This window comes from Sphaeramia orbicularis, chromosome 21, assembly GCF_902148855.1.
Source record: "Sphaeramia orbicularis chromosome 21, fSphaOr1.1, whole genome shotgun sequence".
NCBI lineage: Eukaryota > Metazoa > Chordata > Actinopteri > Kurtiformes > Apogonidae > Sphaeramia > Sphaeramia orbicularis.
Window position 1 is genome coordinate 11,249,695 of NC_043977.1, and position 14,788 is coordinate 11,264,482.

Sequence of the window (14,788 nt, forward strand, 5' to 3'; positions counted from 1 at the left end):
CTGATTAATCAAAGATTGAAGCTGAAACGTAAAGAATGGACAAACATAAGGGGACATGAATGAAGCGACATAAGAGGTGTTACCTTCAGGAGGATAGAACTCCTCTGACACTGGAGAGGGTTCAGCCTTAATGGCTGGTGGAGACAGTTTCTTTTCCATTGGAGCAACTTGAGCTACAAGAATTTCAACTGAATTAAGATCTAGTCAGCAAGCACCAACAGATACTTAAACAAAACAGAAAAAGTTAAACAAGTCTAACAAATCCTTTTGAGAAAGGACAAAGAGGAACTGAAAACATTGAGGACAAACATAAACTACCTGCAGATGGCACAGCTTTTTCTCCTGGAGGCTTGGGTGTTGGGGGAGATGGTTTCTTTGCCTCTGGAGGAGACACTTTGGTATAAAGATACCAAATGACCAAGAGAACAGAAGATAGGAAAATGACAACACATTAAAAATGACAGAGGACAGTCAAGAGAGTCAAGAGAAGAGAAAAACATACAAATGAACCAGATAACGTAGAGGCTTTCACCTCTGACAGACCATTCTTATCAAATAACAGAGACAAGCATTGGACAGTGAAACACAGAGTACAAACTACCTGCAGGAGGCTGGACTTTGGCTTCAGGAGCAGAAGGCTTTGGTGTTGGTACAGATGGTTTCTTCTCCTCTGGAGGAGACACTTTGAAATACAAGATGCCAAGATCATGACCAAGAAAACAACACGGTCAACTAAGACAGACACTGCACTGAAACAATGCCGTTAAAGACTGTTTAGTTGAAGACGTGAAACAAGTAAAAAAAAAAACATCTGAGAGGAAAAACAACCAACAAACACACAGGTTAGAAACACAAATGAAGAAAGTACCTGCAGGAGGAGCCACCTTTTCTGCAGGAGGTGCAGGCTTTGGTGCTGATGCAGATGGTTTCTTCTCCTCTAGAGGATACACTTTGAGATACAAGATGCCAAGATCATGACCAAGAAAGCAACAAGGTCAAATTAGACATAGACAGAACTGCAACAAGGCCAATAAAGACTGTGGACATGAAGACAATGAAGAATATAACATTTGACAAGAATGAAAACCATCTTCTAGACAACCGACAACCAAAAACACAGATGAAGAAAGTACCTGCAGGAGGAACAACCTTCTCTACAGGAAGAGAAGGAGGAGGTGCAGGCTTTGGTATTGGTACAGATGGTATCTTCTCTGGAGGAGACGCTTGAAGGATACAAGATGCCATGGTCAAGATCAAGAAAACAGAGGTCAAAAAGTTGAAGGACAAGTTCACATCACAAACAAGAGGACAGTGAGACTCAAGAACATAAACATAATGTAAACAAATGTAAGACATGTGACATGCCGGCAAAGAACTCTGAAGATGACTACCTGCAGGAGGAGCAGGAGGTGGAACAGGCCTTGATACAGGAGCTGATGGTTTCTTCTCTGGAGGAGCCACTTTAGGAACAAGATGGTAAGATTATGACCAAGAAAAAAATGTGGTCAAATAAGACTAGATTTAAACAAGTAAAACGGCACAAATGAGTCGAGACAAGAACAAACAAAGACAATGAATGTCAACAACAAGTCAATGGCAGAAGATGTTCAATGAAGAAAAACTCATTAGAACATGATGAATGAGGTAAAGACTGATATTCACGCATGTGAACAGAACTTACTGCAACACTGTGAGAGTTAGTGGGAAATTCAACAAACTTATGATTCAGGATCACAGCTGAGGATGAGTCAGTACAGTAAATTGGAGATGTTGAAGAGGGGTTGATCTTATGTCAAGCCTGAGAGGCTCTGGGATGAAAGAATATACCTTTCTGAAGAGCTTCTGATTCCTTGGTTTTTTTGTCAAGTTCTTTTCGTGGTTTAGGTGCAAGGTCTCTCACTTCAGAAGAATCCAACTTGACAGAGGGCTTCTTGGTTGGAAGAGTTCCTTCTTCAGATGGGGGAGGTTTCTTCTGTGGGGTGTCTTCATGTACAACTTTTTCTATGAGGGTAGGTTTCTTGAATGCCATGACTACAGGGAGTGGTTGTTTTTTGGGAGTTACAGCAGCCTTAAGTGATGAAATGTCCTCCTTAACAAGAACTGGAGGTGACTCTGCCCTACTTGTTGGAAATTCTGAGACTATTTCTTTTTTAGGAGATACTTCTTCATACAGAAATATTGTTTTTTCTAAAGGTAGAGTTTCATTAAGAGATGTTTCTGAAGTTTTCATTGATGAAGTCAGGTCTTCTCTTTGAACATCCATCTTTTTAGAAGGTTTTACTTCTTCCTTCTGAGCTGTTATGGGAAGGGTTCTGGGTGACTCTTGTTCAGGTGAAAGTGATTCAGCCTCTTGACAAACTTGGGACCTGTCAACAACGTGATCAGTTTGCTTCAGTTCCTTAGTTGCTGTGGGTTTCTTTGGTACTATGATTTCTCTTTGAGACTCCACACCCTCTGAAACCTTCATCTGCTTTTCTAGAACAATTTTTGGTTCAATTGAAATCTTTCGTATTTTTAAGATCTCTTTTGGTTCCTCTGAGACCCCTTTAATTTCTAGAGGTATACTTGAATCCACTGAAACCTCTTGTGGTATTTCTCGAAACTTCTTTGTTTCTTCTGATGCCTTCTTTGATATTTCATGAATCTTGGTTGGTTCCTCTGAAACCTCCTTTGTTATTTCTTGAATCTTCTGTGGTTCCTTTGAAACCTTCTTTGGTATTTCTTGAATCTTCTTTGGTTCCTCTGAAACCTTCTTTGGTATCTCTTGAATCATTTTTGTTTCTTCTGATGCCCTCTTTGGTATTTCTTGAATCTTCATTGGTTCCTTTGAAACCTTCTTTGGTATTTCTTGAATCTTCTTTGTTTCTTCAGATGCCTTCTTTGGTATTTCTTGAATCTTTGTTTGTTCCTCTGACACCTTTGCTATTTCTTGAGTCTTCTTTGGCTCCTCTGAAACCTTCTTTGGTATGTCATGGATCTTCTTGGGTTCCTCTGATACCTTCTTTGGCATTTCCTGAATCTTCATTGGTTCCTCTGAAACCTTTGGTATTTCTTGAATCTTCTTTGGTTCCTCTGAAACCTTCTTTGGTATTTCTTGAATCTTCCTTGGTTCTTCTGAAACCTTTGGTATTTCATGAATCTTCTTTGGTTCCTCTGATACCTTCTTTGGTATTTCTTGAATCTTCGTTGGTTCCTCTGAAACCTTCTTTGTTATTTCATGAATCTTGGTTGGTTCCTCTGAAACCTCCTTTGTTATTTCTTGAATCTTCTGTGGTTCCTTTGAAACCTTCTTTGGTATTTCTTGAATCTTCTTTGGTTCCTCTGAAACCTTCTTTGGTATTTCTTGAATCTTCCTTGGTTCTTCTGAAACCTTTGGTATTTCATGAATCTTCTTTGGTTCCTCTGATACCTTCTTTGGTATTTCTTGAATCTTCGTTGGTTCCTCCGAAACCTTCTTTGGTATTTCATGAATCTTCTTGGGTTCCTCTGATACCTTCTTTGGTTTTTCCTGAATCTTCATTTTTTCCTCTGAGACCTTCTTTGCTATTTCTTGAATCTTCTTTTGTTCCTCTGAAACCTTCTTTGGTATTTCTTGAATCTTCTTTGGTTCTTCTGAAACATTTGGTATTTCATGAATCTTCTTTGGTTCCACTGATACCTTCTTTGGTATTTCTTGAATCTTTGTTGGTTCCTCCGACACCTCCTTTGGTATTTCATAAATCTTCTTTTGTCCCGCTGAAACCTTTGGTATTTCTTGAATCTTCTTTGGTTCCTCTGAAACCTTCTTCAGGGTTTTTAGAGTCATTTCTGGCTCCTGTGAATCCTTCTCTTTGTCAACTATTAAAACCTTTTTCTCTCTCCTTGTTTTTTCTTCAACCTGTTTTAGCCTGTCTGGAGTTTTCTTTTGCATTCTTAGCTTTTTCGTTACTGTTGTTTCTTCTGCTTCTTCAAACTGTCCTGATGATTCAACACCCTCTGGTTTGCCTTTTTTGTCCTCTACATGGAAATATTCTGTATGAACAGGTTTAAAGTCCAATCTTTCAGCATCCTTATCATCTGCATCTTCATGCTGACCTGGACATACTTCAACCTGCTGGACTTTGCTGATCCCCAGCGAAACCTCCCCCTCTGGGTCTTTGGTAGAAATGATCTCCTTTCTGATCTCTGTTTTTAAAGTGGATTCTTCTCTGTCCAAACCTTCTTCTTCCTGACAGATCGTTTCTTTTCTTTGGACAAATGATTCTTTTCTGTCATCACCCACTGTTTTGGTTTGTTTCTGCTCAGTCTTCATGGAATCTGAAGTCATTTTTAAGATTCAACCCAAGAGTGAAGATTTGCACCATGAAGCGGTGGCCAAGAGAAAAACAACACAAAACAAAAACAGTCAAAGAGACATAAACAATAGAACAGATTCTGATGCTTTATGTCAAGTTTTAGGACCACTACTTCTTTAGCTCTTAAAAAAAACATTAACAACAATATCTGCTATGTCACATAACCATTCACAGTGGAGACTGAAGACATGAGGCTACAAATGACCAAGTGTACATGTTTGATTTCACATTCATACTGTGTGTAGCTTGGAAAATGTCAACAGGTTAATATGCACAGCTCTGTTTGGTTTAGGTTGTGTTAATACCTCCTGTGTCTCCTTTTCTTTTATTACTCTGGGAACGTAGCAGCAAACGTACAACAAGCACAAACATCAACACCAAACCTTAGAAGAGTTAAAGCTGTCAATTAAGTCCAAGATGAGTGAGGGTTAGTTTACAAGATGTTTGAAGATGTAACTACCTTGGTGCTGAGGCTTTGTAGCCTGAGCGATTAGTTTGGATTGTGGTGGAGAGGGTAATCGTGGCTCCAGTGCCGGTTCATCATCAACTGTCACCAACTGTGGAGCCTCTACTGCCACTATCTCCTGTGGTTGTTCTAGAGGTGTGTCGATAAACAGTTTTTGTGCCTGTGGAGCCTTCTTTGGCTTGTCTGAAAGCCTTTTTGGAGGTCCTACATCTCTTTCTTCTACAGCCTGTTTTGGTTTAACTGGAACCTTCTTCTGTACTTCAAGAACCTTCTTTGGTTCTTCTAAAACCTTCTTCTGTATTTCTGGAACCTTCCTTGGCTCTTCTAAAATCTTTGGTGTTTCTAGAACCCTCTTTGGTTCCTCCAAAGCCTTCTTTGATATTTCTGGAAGTCTTTCTTCCATAACCCTTTTTGGTTCTTCTGGAATCTTTGGCTGTATTTCAGGAACCTTCTTTGTCTCCTCTAAAACCTTCTTCTGTATTTCAAGAACCTTCTTTGGCTCCTCTAAAACCTTCTTTGCTGGTTCTGGAATCTTCTTTGGCTCCTCTAAAACCTTCTTTGCTGGTTCTGCAACCTTCTTTGGCTCCTCTAAAACCTTCTTTGCTGGTTCTGGAACCTTCTTTGGCTCCTCTAAAACCTTCTTTGCAGGTTCTGGAACCTTCTTTGGCTCCTCTAAAACCTTCTTTACTGGTTCTGGAACATCTTCTCCCACTACCTTTCTTGGTTCTTCAGGAACCTTCCTTGGTTGTCTTGGTTCTGATTCGAGAAGACAGCTTGTCGTCTCAGTCTCGGTCTTAACAACAGGTTCAGATGTTCTTGGTTCTGGGACAGTTTAGAAGAAGAATCATTTATAAGATGATTAACCAAATCACAAAGAGAAACCCAAAAGTGTCAATCACACTCTAACGAGTGCTTCAAACTTTTAAAGACATTCAAATTAGGTACATAGAGAGGGCAACAAACGTGACATAAACAACACAAACACAGAACAGAAAAGTGAAAAGCGTGTTCAGCATCACTGCAGTACCTTTAGTTGTGGCAGCTTCAGCCTTGGGTGGAGTAACTTTGGGAAGAGACGGCTGAACTTTGGGTTCCTCTGGTCTAGGAACGTCTTGCACTTAAAAGAACATCATGTACGGATTTAAGTACAGGTAATGACCACAGCTACCATGGCATCAAAGATGACACTCTGAGCGAGTGCACACAGACAAGACATTGTGAAAAACACAAGGTTATTGAGTACCTTTAGCCTGAAGACGTTCAGGGGAAACTTTGGCTGCAGGTGCTTGAACTACAACGTCTTCTGGTTTAGGTCGTTCTGGTACTTTAAAGAACATTGTACATGTTCAGTACGCAGTAAAACCTCAACATTGCAGTCCACTCTATCGAGTGTTTAGGAAATGTACACAAACACAACAGTCTATGACAAAACACACAACACACACTAGTTTCTACGACACTCCAAGAGTCAAGTCCTCCTGTACCTTGTGGTAAAACTTCTTCAGGCTTTGGAGGCATAATCTTGGCAGGTGCGACCTCCTCTGGTCTGACTACAGCTTTGGAAAACATTAAAATTGTCATGTTTTTAGCTATTTACATGAAGCTTTTCTGAACTAAGACATAAGTGTCACTAACAGATCTGACACAAAAAACCCAAACCCAAAACCCTTTTAGTCAGACACATCCCACATGACATTTATAAGAGGTTAGACCAAAGAGATTCACACAAACAGGTTCAAGAGGTTCAAAGGTCAAAGCAACACATGAGACATGACACACAACGGCTGAAGAAAAGCCTGGACTACGTTACCTCTGGCTTTAGGAGCTTCAGCTTCTGGCTGAACTATGGAGGGTTTTGGTGCTGGTTTCCGATCCGCATCTGTCAGTTTAGGGGCAGCTGGTTTTGGTTCTGGTATTGGTTTGGGTTGATAAGGTTCAGGAATGACCTGTTTCACTGTCTCAGGTTCTGGTTTGGTCAATAATGTTGGTTCTTTAAGGTCAACAGAGAAATGAGACGGAAAATTAAAAGAAAAACTAACTGCAAGAGATGAGGACGAAAGACAAGGACACATTTACACATGTGTGTAACATACACAACATTTATACACATGTAACAGACAGAGAAGATAATTCAGTGCTGCTTCACACTGTGAAAAGAGTTGAAGACAACATCAGAAACACACAAAGAGGAAACATTAAGCTCAAGAATGTCCAGTTGTTGAAGCTGTGTGCACAACATATGTCTAAGTGAAAATTTGTGACTCTTACATTCTAGATTCAGTGTCAAGTTGTTGAGGTCTGAACTTGACTATCTGTGTTAATGTTGATAGGTTCAGATGAAAATATTTAATAGAAAATGATCCCCCCGCCCCCCCCAAAAAAACCCCAAACCATTCACACCTTTTAAAATGTTTTTCTCCGAATAATCAAGACATTGAAATATGTAAAAATTGGATAAACTTGAGCTCTACACTGAAAGTGGAGCCGTTTATTTTTCTTCCATTAATACATTTTATGGTCCTGTATTTTATTTATGTTTCATGTAAGAGTGAGTGTAAGACTGTTACCATCAAACACAGACAATAATTGCTCACTGATCACCTTTATTGATGTTACCTGTTGTGGGCGGAGTCTCCTCTTGCCAAGCAGGAGAAACGACAGAAACCTCCGGCTGTGGCTTCATCCGTTCAGCAACTTTAAAACATTATCATCGATTTCAGTTCAAAGAAGTTTGAATAAGAAACAGAGACAGAAGAAGAAGAAGAGAAACTTCCAACAGACACATGAAAAAGAACAAACGCAACATTTAAAGAGAATGAAGATGTAAAGAACAGGTGATGAGAGCAGGTGTACCTCTGACAGGTGCAGTGGGCGGAGCTTCAGCTTTCTCCTCTGCTCTCCCGTAAACTTCAGAAACTTGAAAGATGAAGAAATGTCACATTAAACTGACGACAGCCAAGCTCTACTTTTACTATGAGCAGGAAGCGTCACCAACAACAGGGTTAATGGACATTAATAAGAGTTGGACCAAACACGGTTAAAGGGGTTAAAGCTGCTGAAGCGTTTTCAACATGAGGCTAAAGCTGGTTCTGGTTCAGCCACAAACCCAGAACTTGGTTGGACTCTAAGTTAAAGCGTTTATACCTGGAGAGAATCCTTCTGTTTTCTCCACCTGAGTCCTTTCAACGCGCTCCTCCACAGGTTTTCTCGCCGCTGATGAAGAAAAAAGTCAAGTTAAGTCTAAAAGCACACACGATACGAGGTTTAACATGAGTTAAAAGAGTGGTGGTGGTGATGGAGACAGACAGACGAACACAGATGGACAGATGATGGGTTTGTTCAGGTGGTTTCTCATAAATCAGATGATACCTGTGACCGATGGCAACCGAACTGAAAGCGTCTCCTCTTGGACTGTCAGTCTTTCAGACACTGGATCATTGAACAGACACATTCGACATTTATTCACTGGATGTTTTGACGATGATGTGAAACAGTTGAACAATGAGATTAACAATCAATCAATTACGATACACTGTCCTCCTCCTGTCTGACCTCCTCTCTCCTCCTCCTCCTGTTTGTTCTCCTCTCTCCTCCTCCTCCTGTCTGTCCTCCTCCCTCCTACTCCTGTCTGACCTCCTCTCTTCTCCTCCTCCTCCTCCTCCTGTCTGTCCTCCTCTCTGGTCCTCCTCTTCTCCTCTATTTATGCCCCAGCAAACACATATTTCTGACTTGAATTCTTCCCTGGAGTCTCTGTGCTTTATAGACCTTTCTAAACCAGCTCTAAATGTAAAGTGACATCAGATAACTTTTGTTATGATGTGAGGCTGTATAAATAAAGATTCATTGATTGATTGGTTCAATGTGTTAAATGGATTTATGTTAGAAAGGGTTAAAAACCCAACGTAATATCAAATATCAAACGTGTCAAAGTTCAGACATGCAATTCACTGCAATTAGGAAGAAAAAAAGAATGTATTCTTAGTAAGAGGTGAAAAAATAAACTATGACAGCATTTAATAAACTAATTATAATAAAAAACCAGTTAAACACTTCACATGTGGGTTTGAGTTAATAAGGGATGAAGATTGAGTTGAAAAATTTATAAGATGATGAAGAAGATGAGGAAGATGAAGATGATGAAGATGGTGAAGATGATGAAGATGGTTAAGGGTCTTAAACGTGGTTAGTTTTTTTTTTTTACCTTCCATCTCCGTTCGCTCTTCAATGTGATAAAACTCTGACGAATCTTTCGGTGGAAAAACAGATTCATGAATAAAAGAAGTCGAGTCGAGTTCTGATAAGAAACTGAATGTGAATCTAACTCGACTCACCTTTAACATAAAACATCGATGCTGAATCTGGAACCTGAACCGATCGGGCTGGGACGTCTAAGGGTCAAAGGCCAACAAATATTAAGATAACTTAAACCAGAACCAACTGAAAAACCTAATGTTTTATTCATCTATTGACAAAAAAGCAAATTGGACTAAAACTAGACCAAAACTTGACCTGATCCAGAATCACAGGAGGGTCCAGAATAAAGTCATAAATAAAAGGGATTAGAATTTAAAACTTATGCAGACATAGAGATAAAAACAAATAAACAAAATGAATAATAAATAAATGAATATATACAAAAATAAATAAATACATAAATTAATAAAAAATAATACATAACATACAATAAGTAAACAAACAAGCAGAAAATAGAAAAAACGATTATTAGTTATTATTATTAGTTTTTATAATTTTTATTAGTTTTATTATTGTGAAAATAATAACATGTTTTGTCCTTTTATATGACATTATTCTTCATATTTCCTGTCATTTGAGCTTCTCCCTTTGGCTCATGACCAAGTACACGCCTGATGGACACATGAGCAACAACTGAAAACACTGGGATGGATGTTTAACTCCTACTACATCCAAAAGGGTTTGAATCAGGGCTGTTTTAATCAGGTTTTAGAAGTTGAAACCGAATTCAACAGGTGGTTAACCCAGTTCATCTGCTCCGTCCATGTCTCCACAGAGTCAGGGTTAGGACCTTCAGGCTGCGCTATCACATCATGGATGGTCAAAAGGTGCTGCCAACCCTCCGTCCTGAAGTTACTTTGGGTCCTTTCTGAGCTCCCATGAGTCTTTGTACCATGTGACCATGGCATCGCTGAAGACCAGTTCACATTCAAAGGTGGCCGAGTGGTGCTCGTTCACCTCAATGCTTCAGATGCATTTGGTGAACTAAATTTGTTCGGCTAAAATCAGATAAAGACTCAACTCCTGATTCAGATCCATGGTGTTGTCACGTACATAGAAACACACAACAAACAGAGACGGCTGGTGTGAACCAGTTGGTCCAAAGAGGTGAGTGGGAGGGCTGGTGTTAGTCGGACTCTTCCCTAGGTTCAAGGTGAACCATTAAAGGTACGCGTTAGTAGGACTCTTTACTGGGTTCAAGGTGAACCGTTAAAGGTAGGTGTTAGTCGGGCTCTTCACTGGGTTCATGGTGAACCGTTAAAGGTAGGTGTTAGTTGGACTCTTTACTAGGTTCAAAGTGAACCGTTAAAGGTGGGTGTTAGTCGGACTCTTTCCTAGGTTCATGGTGAACCACTAAAGGTGGGTGTTGGTCGGACCCTTACCTGACACGGTGAGCTTGGCGTTGGAGATATGAGGTCCACACACCACACGATAGTTGCCCTGGTCTTTGCTCTGGCAGTTCTTGACCTTCAAGTAGTGTCGGTCTCCGATGCTGTGGATCTCGTACCTGTCTCCGGCCTCAAGTTTCTGGGTTCCTTTGTACCAGGTCAGGCTGATCTCTGGGTAGTTGATGCTGATCTGACACTCGAATGTGGCCGTTTGGTTTTCGGCCACTGTCTGGTCACTGATGTCCTCCATTACAGAGACGGGCTGAGGACAAAACATCTGTCCCATCACTCAATGTCCATCAGATGTCTCTGTTCAGAGTCATTGTTTTGTGGTTGTGGTGGTTTACGTTCATTACCTCTGCTCCGACTCGTGCCTCCATCTGCTGCATTAACCGAGCCATGACCTCCTCTTCAACACGACCTCCATGTTCCACTTCCTGCAGAAGAAAACAGGTCAAGATGAGACTGAATAGGTGGAAGAATACCTCTGTCTTAGTGGACAGTCATGTCCACAGCAGTAACTCTGAACCCGTTTGTCCTCAATGGTGTCTCACCGGTCGTCCCGTCTCCATCTCCTTCTCCTTCTTCAGGAACTCAATGGCCTGAAGGATCGCACGGTAGTCGTGGATATCGTGTTCCCTAAGAATCCTCTCGTAGTCTTTGGGGTCATGACCTCTGAGCAGCTCCACGATGTCGATGTCTTCTTTCTTTGGACTCTTCTGCTTGGATGGAGTCCTGATATAGAAAAACCCCACATCAAAGAGGAAGAATTATGTTTAGACCAAGGTGGTTTAACCCTCAACACCTGAACCACTGAGCCTGGTCAGATACATTTGGATCATACACACATGAAAAGATCCAAACTACTTAAATTCACTGAAGGAATGAAGCTGATGTTTCCTTTCTTTATCTCTCTTCTCCCCGAGCCCAGTTTTTCCTGTTTATGGTTCTTTTTAGTTTTCTTTTTCATAGATGATGAAGATAATTTATACATAAAATTACCTATGACAGGGATAAGAATATCTCACACTGACTGAATGGCCCAAAGCCAGTGGACCAAGACCACCTGTGAGGTTAGGGTTTACTTTAACTCCATAACCCTGACCCTAACCTTAAACACACTATATTTACAGGGTTCTGTCAGACCCCTGCAAAGTTTTACCTAGGGACTTGCGGCGTGTAGCAGGCCCCACACTTTCCCTCGGGCCAGTGTGCCTCATTGTGGTGCAGGGTTGAACTCAGTGTAACATGGGATACAACAGCAATCTTTAGGTCTAATAGGTGCATGTGAAGCCCTTGGGCCAATCACCCATAGGTAGAGCCAACTTACTGCGATTATGAAAACCCCAATGAAAAGGTCTCAAGCTGCTAGAGGAGTACCTCGCAGGATGAGGCGAGCTAAGAAAGCAGTGGAGACCCTTCGCTGAGGTCCTATGCTCCCGGCCAGGCGAAGAGGATTAAGTCTGAGTAAGTCTAAGTAAGTCAGGTTATAACATCAGCTCCTAAACTTTGATTGGGGAAGCTGTAGGTGATCATCTCTGATCTAGGTAAACGTACTTCTTGAGTTTGGCTCTGAAGTCTCCGAAGCCTTCGGCCTCCTCCTTCTTCAGGACCTCCATGTCGGCGCTGCATTCGATCTCTCCATGTTTGTTGGTGGCAACGCAGCGGTACTGACCCGAGTCAGACTTGGTGACCTCCCGGATCTCCAGCTTGGCGTCCTGACCTTTGTGTTCGATAGAGATACGACCACCTTGTGTGATCTGCCTCCACTTGCCCTTCATCCACTTGACGCTGGGGATGGGGTCTCCACCCACTTTGGCAATGAAGGTGGCGGTTCCCTCTGCACAGACACAGAACCACAAACTGTCAAACCCCTGGACTCAAGAACCTCAGCCACATCTCACCATCCACTTACTCTCTATGACGGAGATGCTCTGGGGCTCCTCGATGAAGAACAGGTTGTCAAGGCGTTTCACGGGAGCAGCAGCGGCCGGGGCGGCGGCTTCAGCAGGGGCGGGTTTAGCTCCTTTATCTAGAGAGAAAACATGGAGGACAATTACATCAATAAATTATCCATACATGTAGAACCACCACCAGAGGACAATGGTTCAGGGTTTCAGACATGACTCATATCTGTGTCTTTATTGCTGTAGTTTAGTTCAGTTTAGTTAAAGACTCAAGGATTTACTTTAATAAGACACATTTACTTATTGACATTTAAACCAAACCAGGATGTTTTCAAAACAGCTTTTCATGTAGAACTAAGTGGACCTTTGGAAGTAGAGTTAAAAAAGATCTAGATTATTGTCTGCAGACAAGGAAATATTTATGTGAAATGTTGTACATAGTTGGTTCCAAATGGAATAAATGAATTGAATGTGTTACCAGTGGGACAGTGAGACATCATTCACACTGGTTTTACCCTGATCTGGATTATCCATTCACACTGGTTTTATGTTGATCAGGGTCATCCACCCTGGTTTTACTCTGATCCAGATCATCCATCCACCCTGGTTTTACCCTGATCCAGATCATCCATCCACCCTGGTTTTACCCTGATCCGGATCATCCATCCACCCTGGTTTTACCCTGATCCAGATCATCCACACCGGTTACCTGCTACAGTGACTTTGGCTTTACAGAAGTTGCTTCCAACGTTGTTGCTGGCTTTGCACAGATAGTCACCGGCATCGCTCTTGGAGGCATGACTGATTTCCAGACTGGCTGTCCCGGACACAAATGTGATCCTGGTGTTTCCACTGGACCTGAGCTCACGGCGGTCCTTCATCCACTGGATGCTCAGGGGAGGACTGCCTATCACATGGCATTTCAGGCTCAGTTTGTCATCTTCGTTGACAGCCACCGGTGCAAGAGGGACGTCGAACTGAGGAGCCTGACCCGTTTCTGAACAAAAAAAGAAGGTTCATACTCAAATGTCAACGTTTCAGTATTTGATCATTTCAGTCCACACTGACTCAGCTCAACTGCATCTCCAAACACCAGAGAGCTGATTTATGTTAAAAGGGTTTTATTGTGATCTAAAACCTTCTGGTCACGTGTTGTTGGTCTATTAGAGTATCAGTGTCTGTAGCAAGACCAAGTCTACCTTTAGCCTTTGTATTATGTACTTTATTATTTCTTCATTGATTCTGTTTGATGCCATTCCTATCCATTCCTTTGTTTGAATTGTTCCTTTTCTTACATATTGCAGGACTTTTACATGTTCCTTGTGAGGCTAATGTGTGATTTAAAGGATTACCAACAATAGCCGTGGTTGTACCTGAGATGCTCAGTGACACCTGACAGGACGCTCTGCCGGCGTCGTTTGAGGCCTCACAGGTATAGAAGCCACTGTCAGAGGTGGTGGAGTCCCGGACACACAGCAGGGCGACATTGTTCTTAAAGCTGACCTCATATTTGTCTGAGGCGTAGATTTCGTTGTTGTCCTTGAACCAGGTGACAGAGAGCGGCTGCGAGCCTGAGACGCGGCCCTCCATCTTCACCGTCTTACCTACAGAATCCATCATGGACTCCGACGGCTTCTTGGTGAAGTTGGGAGGGACTTTACGATCTGAGGGAGGAAATGAACACAGTCAGGGGATGATGGGACAAAGAGAGGTGGATCAATAACCAAATGTGGAGCACTGACAAGGCCACTGGGCCACAACTGGACGACATGGAGCTGGGACACAAAAGCCAACAGATACTGAACGTCAACCCTGTTACCAAATACTCTGACAATCTGACCTAAACATGAAAACATGGTCTGAGAGACGAGAATCCCTACCACCCAGAAAAACACCAGCCAACGCGAAACAAACCGACATCCAGGACCTTTCAGATCAACGTATCTCAGTACTGACAAACACAAGGACACAGTGACTACAGGTGAAGTTAGCACTGGTGGATGTGAATGACATGGGTAGAACGTGTTAGTTGTGGCGTTACCTATGTTAACATGACAATGACAGCTGTCAGTTCCTTCTGCATTGGAAATTTCGCAAGTGTATTTCCCAGCACAGGCAGCTCTGTCATTGTTGAGGACCTCCAGAACACAGGACGACGCCGTGGTTTTGACGTTGTACTGGTACGAAGCCCAGATCAGCTTGTCGTCCTTCTTCCAGGTAACGTGCACTCTCTGACTGCCAGTGTACGTGCACTCCAGCCTCAGAGGTTTACACAGCTCATGGGCCACGTCCTCCAGTTTCTTTATGAATCGCACCGGTTCTGGGAGAAGCAATGTTGAAATGAGTCAAAGCACTGACTGACTGAGCAAGTGCGCTTTCGCTGAGTGTGTTTTAACTTTACGTTGAAGTGTGGACAGTTACCAGCAGAGAAAAGCTATG

General features: G+C 42.0%; 1 protein-coding gene across 1 annotated transcript in view; it reads right to left on the reverse strand.

Annotated features, from left to right (window-relative positions):
- LOC115411946 (titin-like) overlaps positions 1-14,788 on the reverse strand; it is a 130,674-nt gene that overhangs the window by 109,660 nt on the left and 6,226 nt on the right. Inside the window, 24 exon segments of the mRNA XM_030124250.1 lie at positions 84-173; positions 319-393; positions 602-682; positions 869-949; positions 1,134-1,223; positions 1,392-1,460; positions 4,795-5,622; positions 5,828-5,917; positions 6,044-6,124; positions 6,285-6,356; positions 6,611-6,790; positions 7,417-7,494; positions 7,654-7,716; positions 7,945-8,013; positions 8,170-8,229; positions 9,002-9,046; positions 9,132-9,188; positions 10,437-10,719; positions 10,811-10,879; positions 10,997-11,177; positions 12,000-12,282; positions 12,358-12,474; positions 13,059-13,346; positions 13,723-14,013. Of these exon segments, the coding sequence (XP_029980110.1) occupies positions 84-173; positions 319-393; positions 602-682; positions 869-949; positions 1,134-1,223; positions 1,392-1,460; positions 4,795-5,622; positions 5,828-5,917; positions 6,044-6,124; positions 6,285-6,356; positions 6,611-6,790; positions 7,417-7,494; positions 7,654-7,716; positions 7,945-8,013; positions 8,170-8,229; positions 9,002-9,046; positions 9,132-9,188; positions 10,437-10,719; positions 10,811-10,879; positions 10,997-11,177; positions 12,000-12,282; positions 12,358-12,474; positions 13,059-13,346; positions 13,723-14,013 (3,621 nt within the window).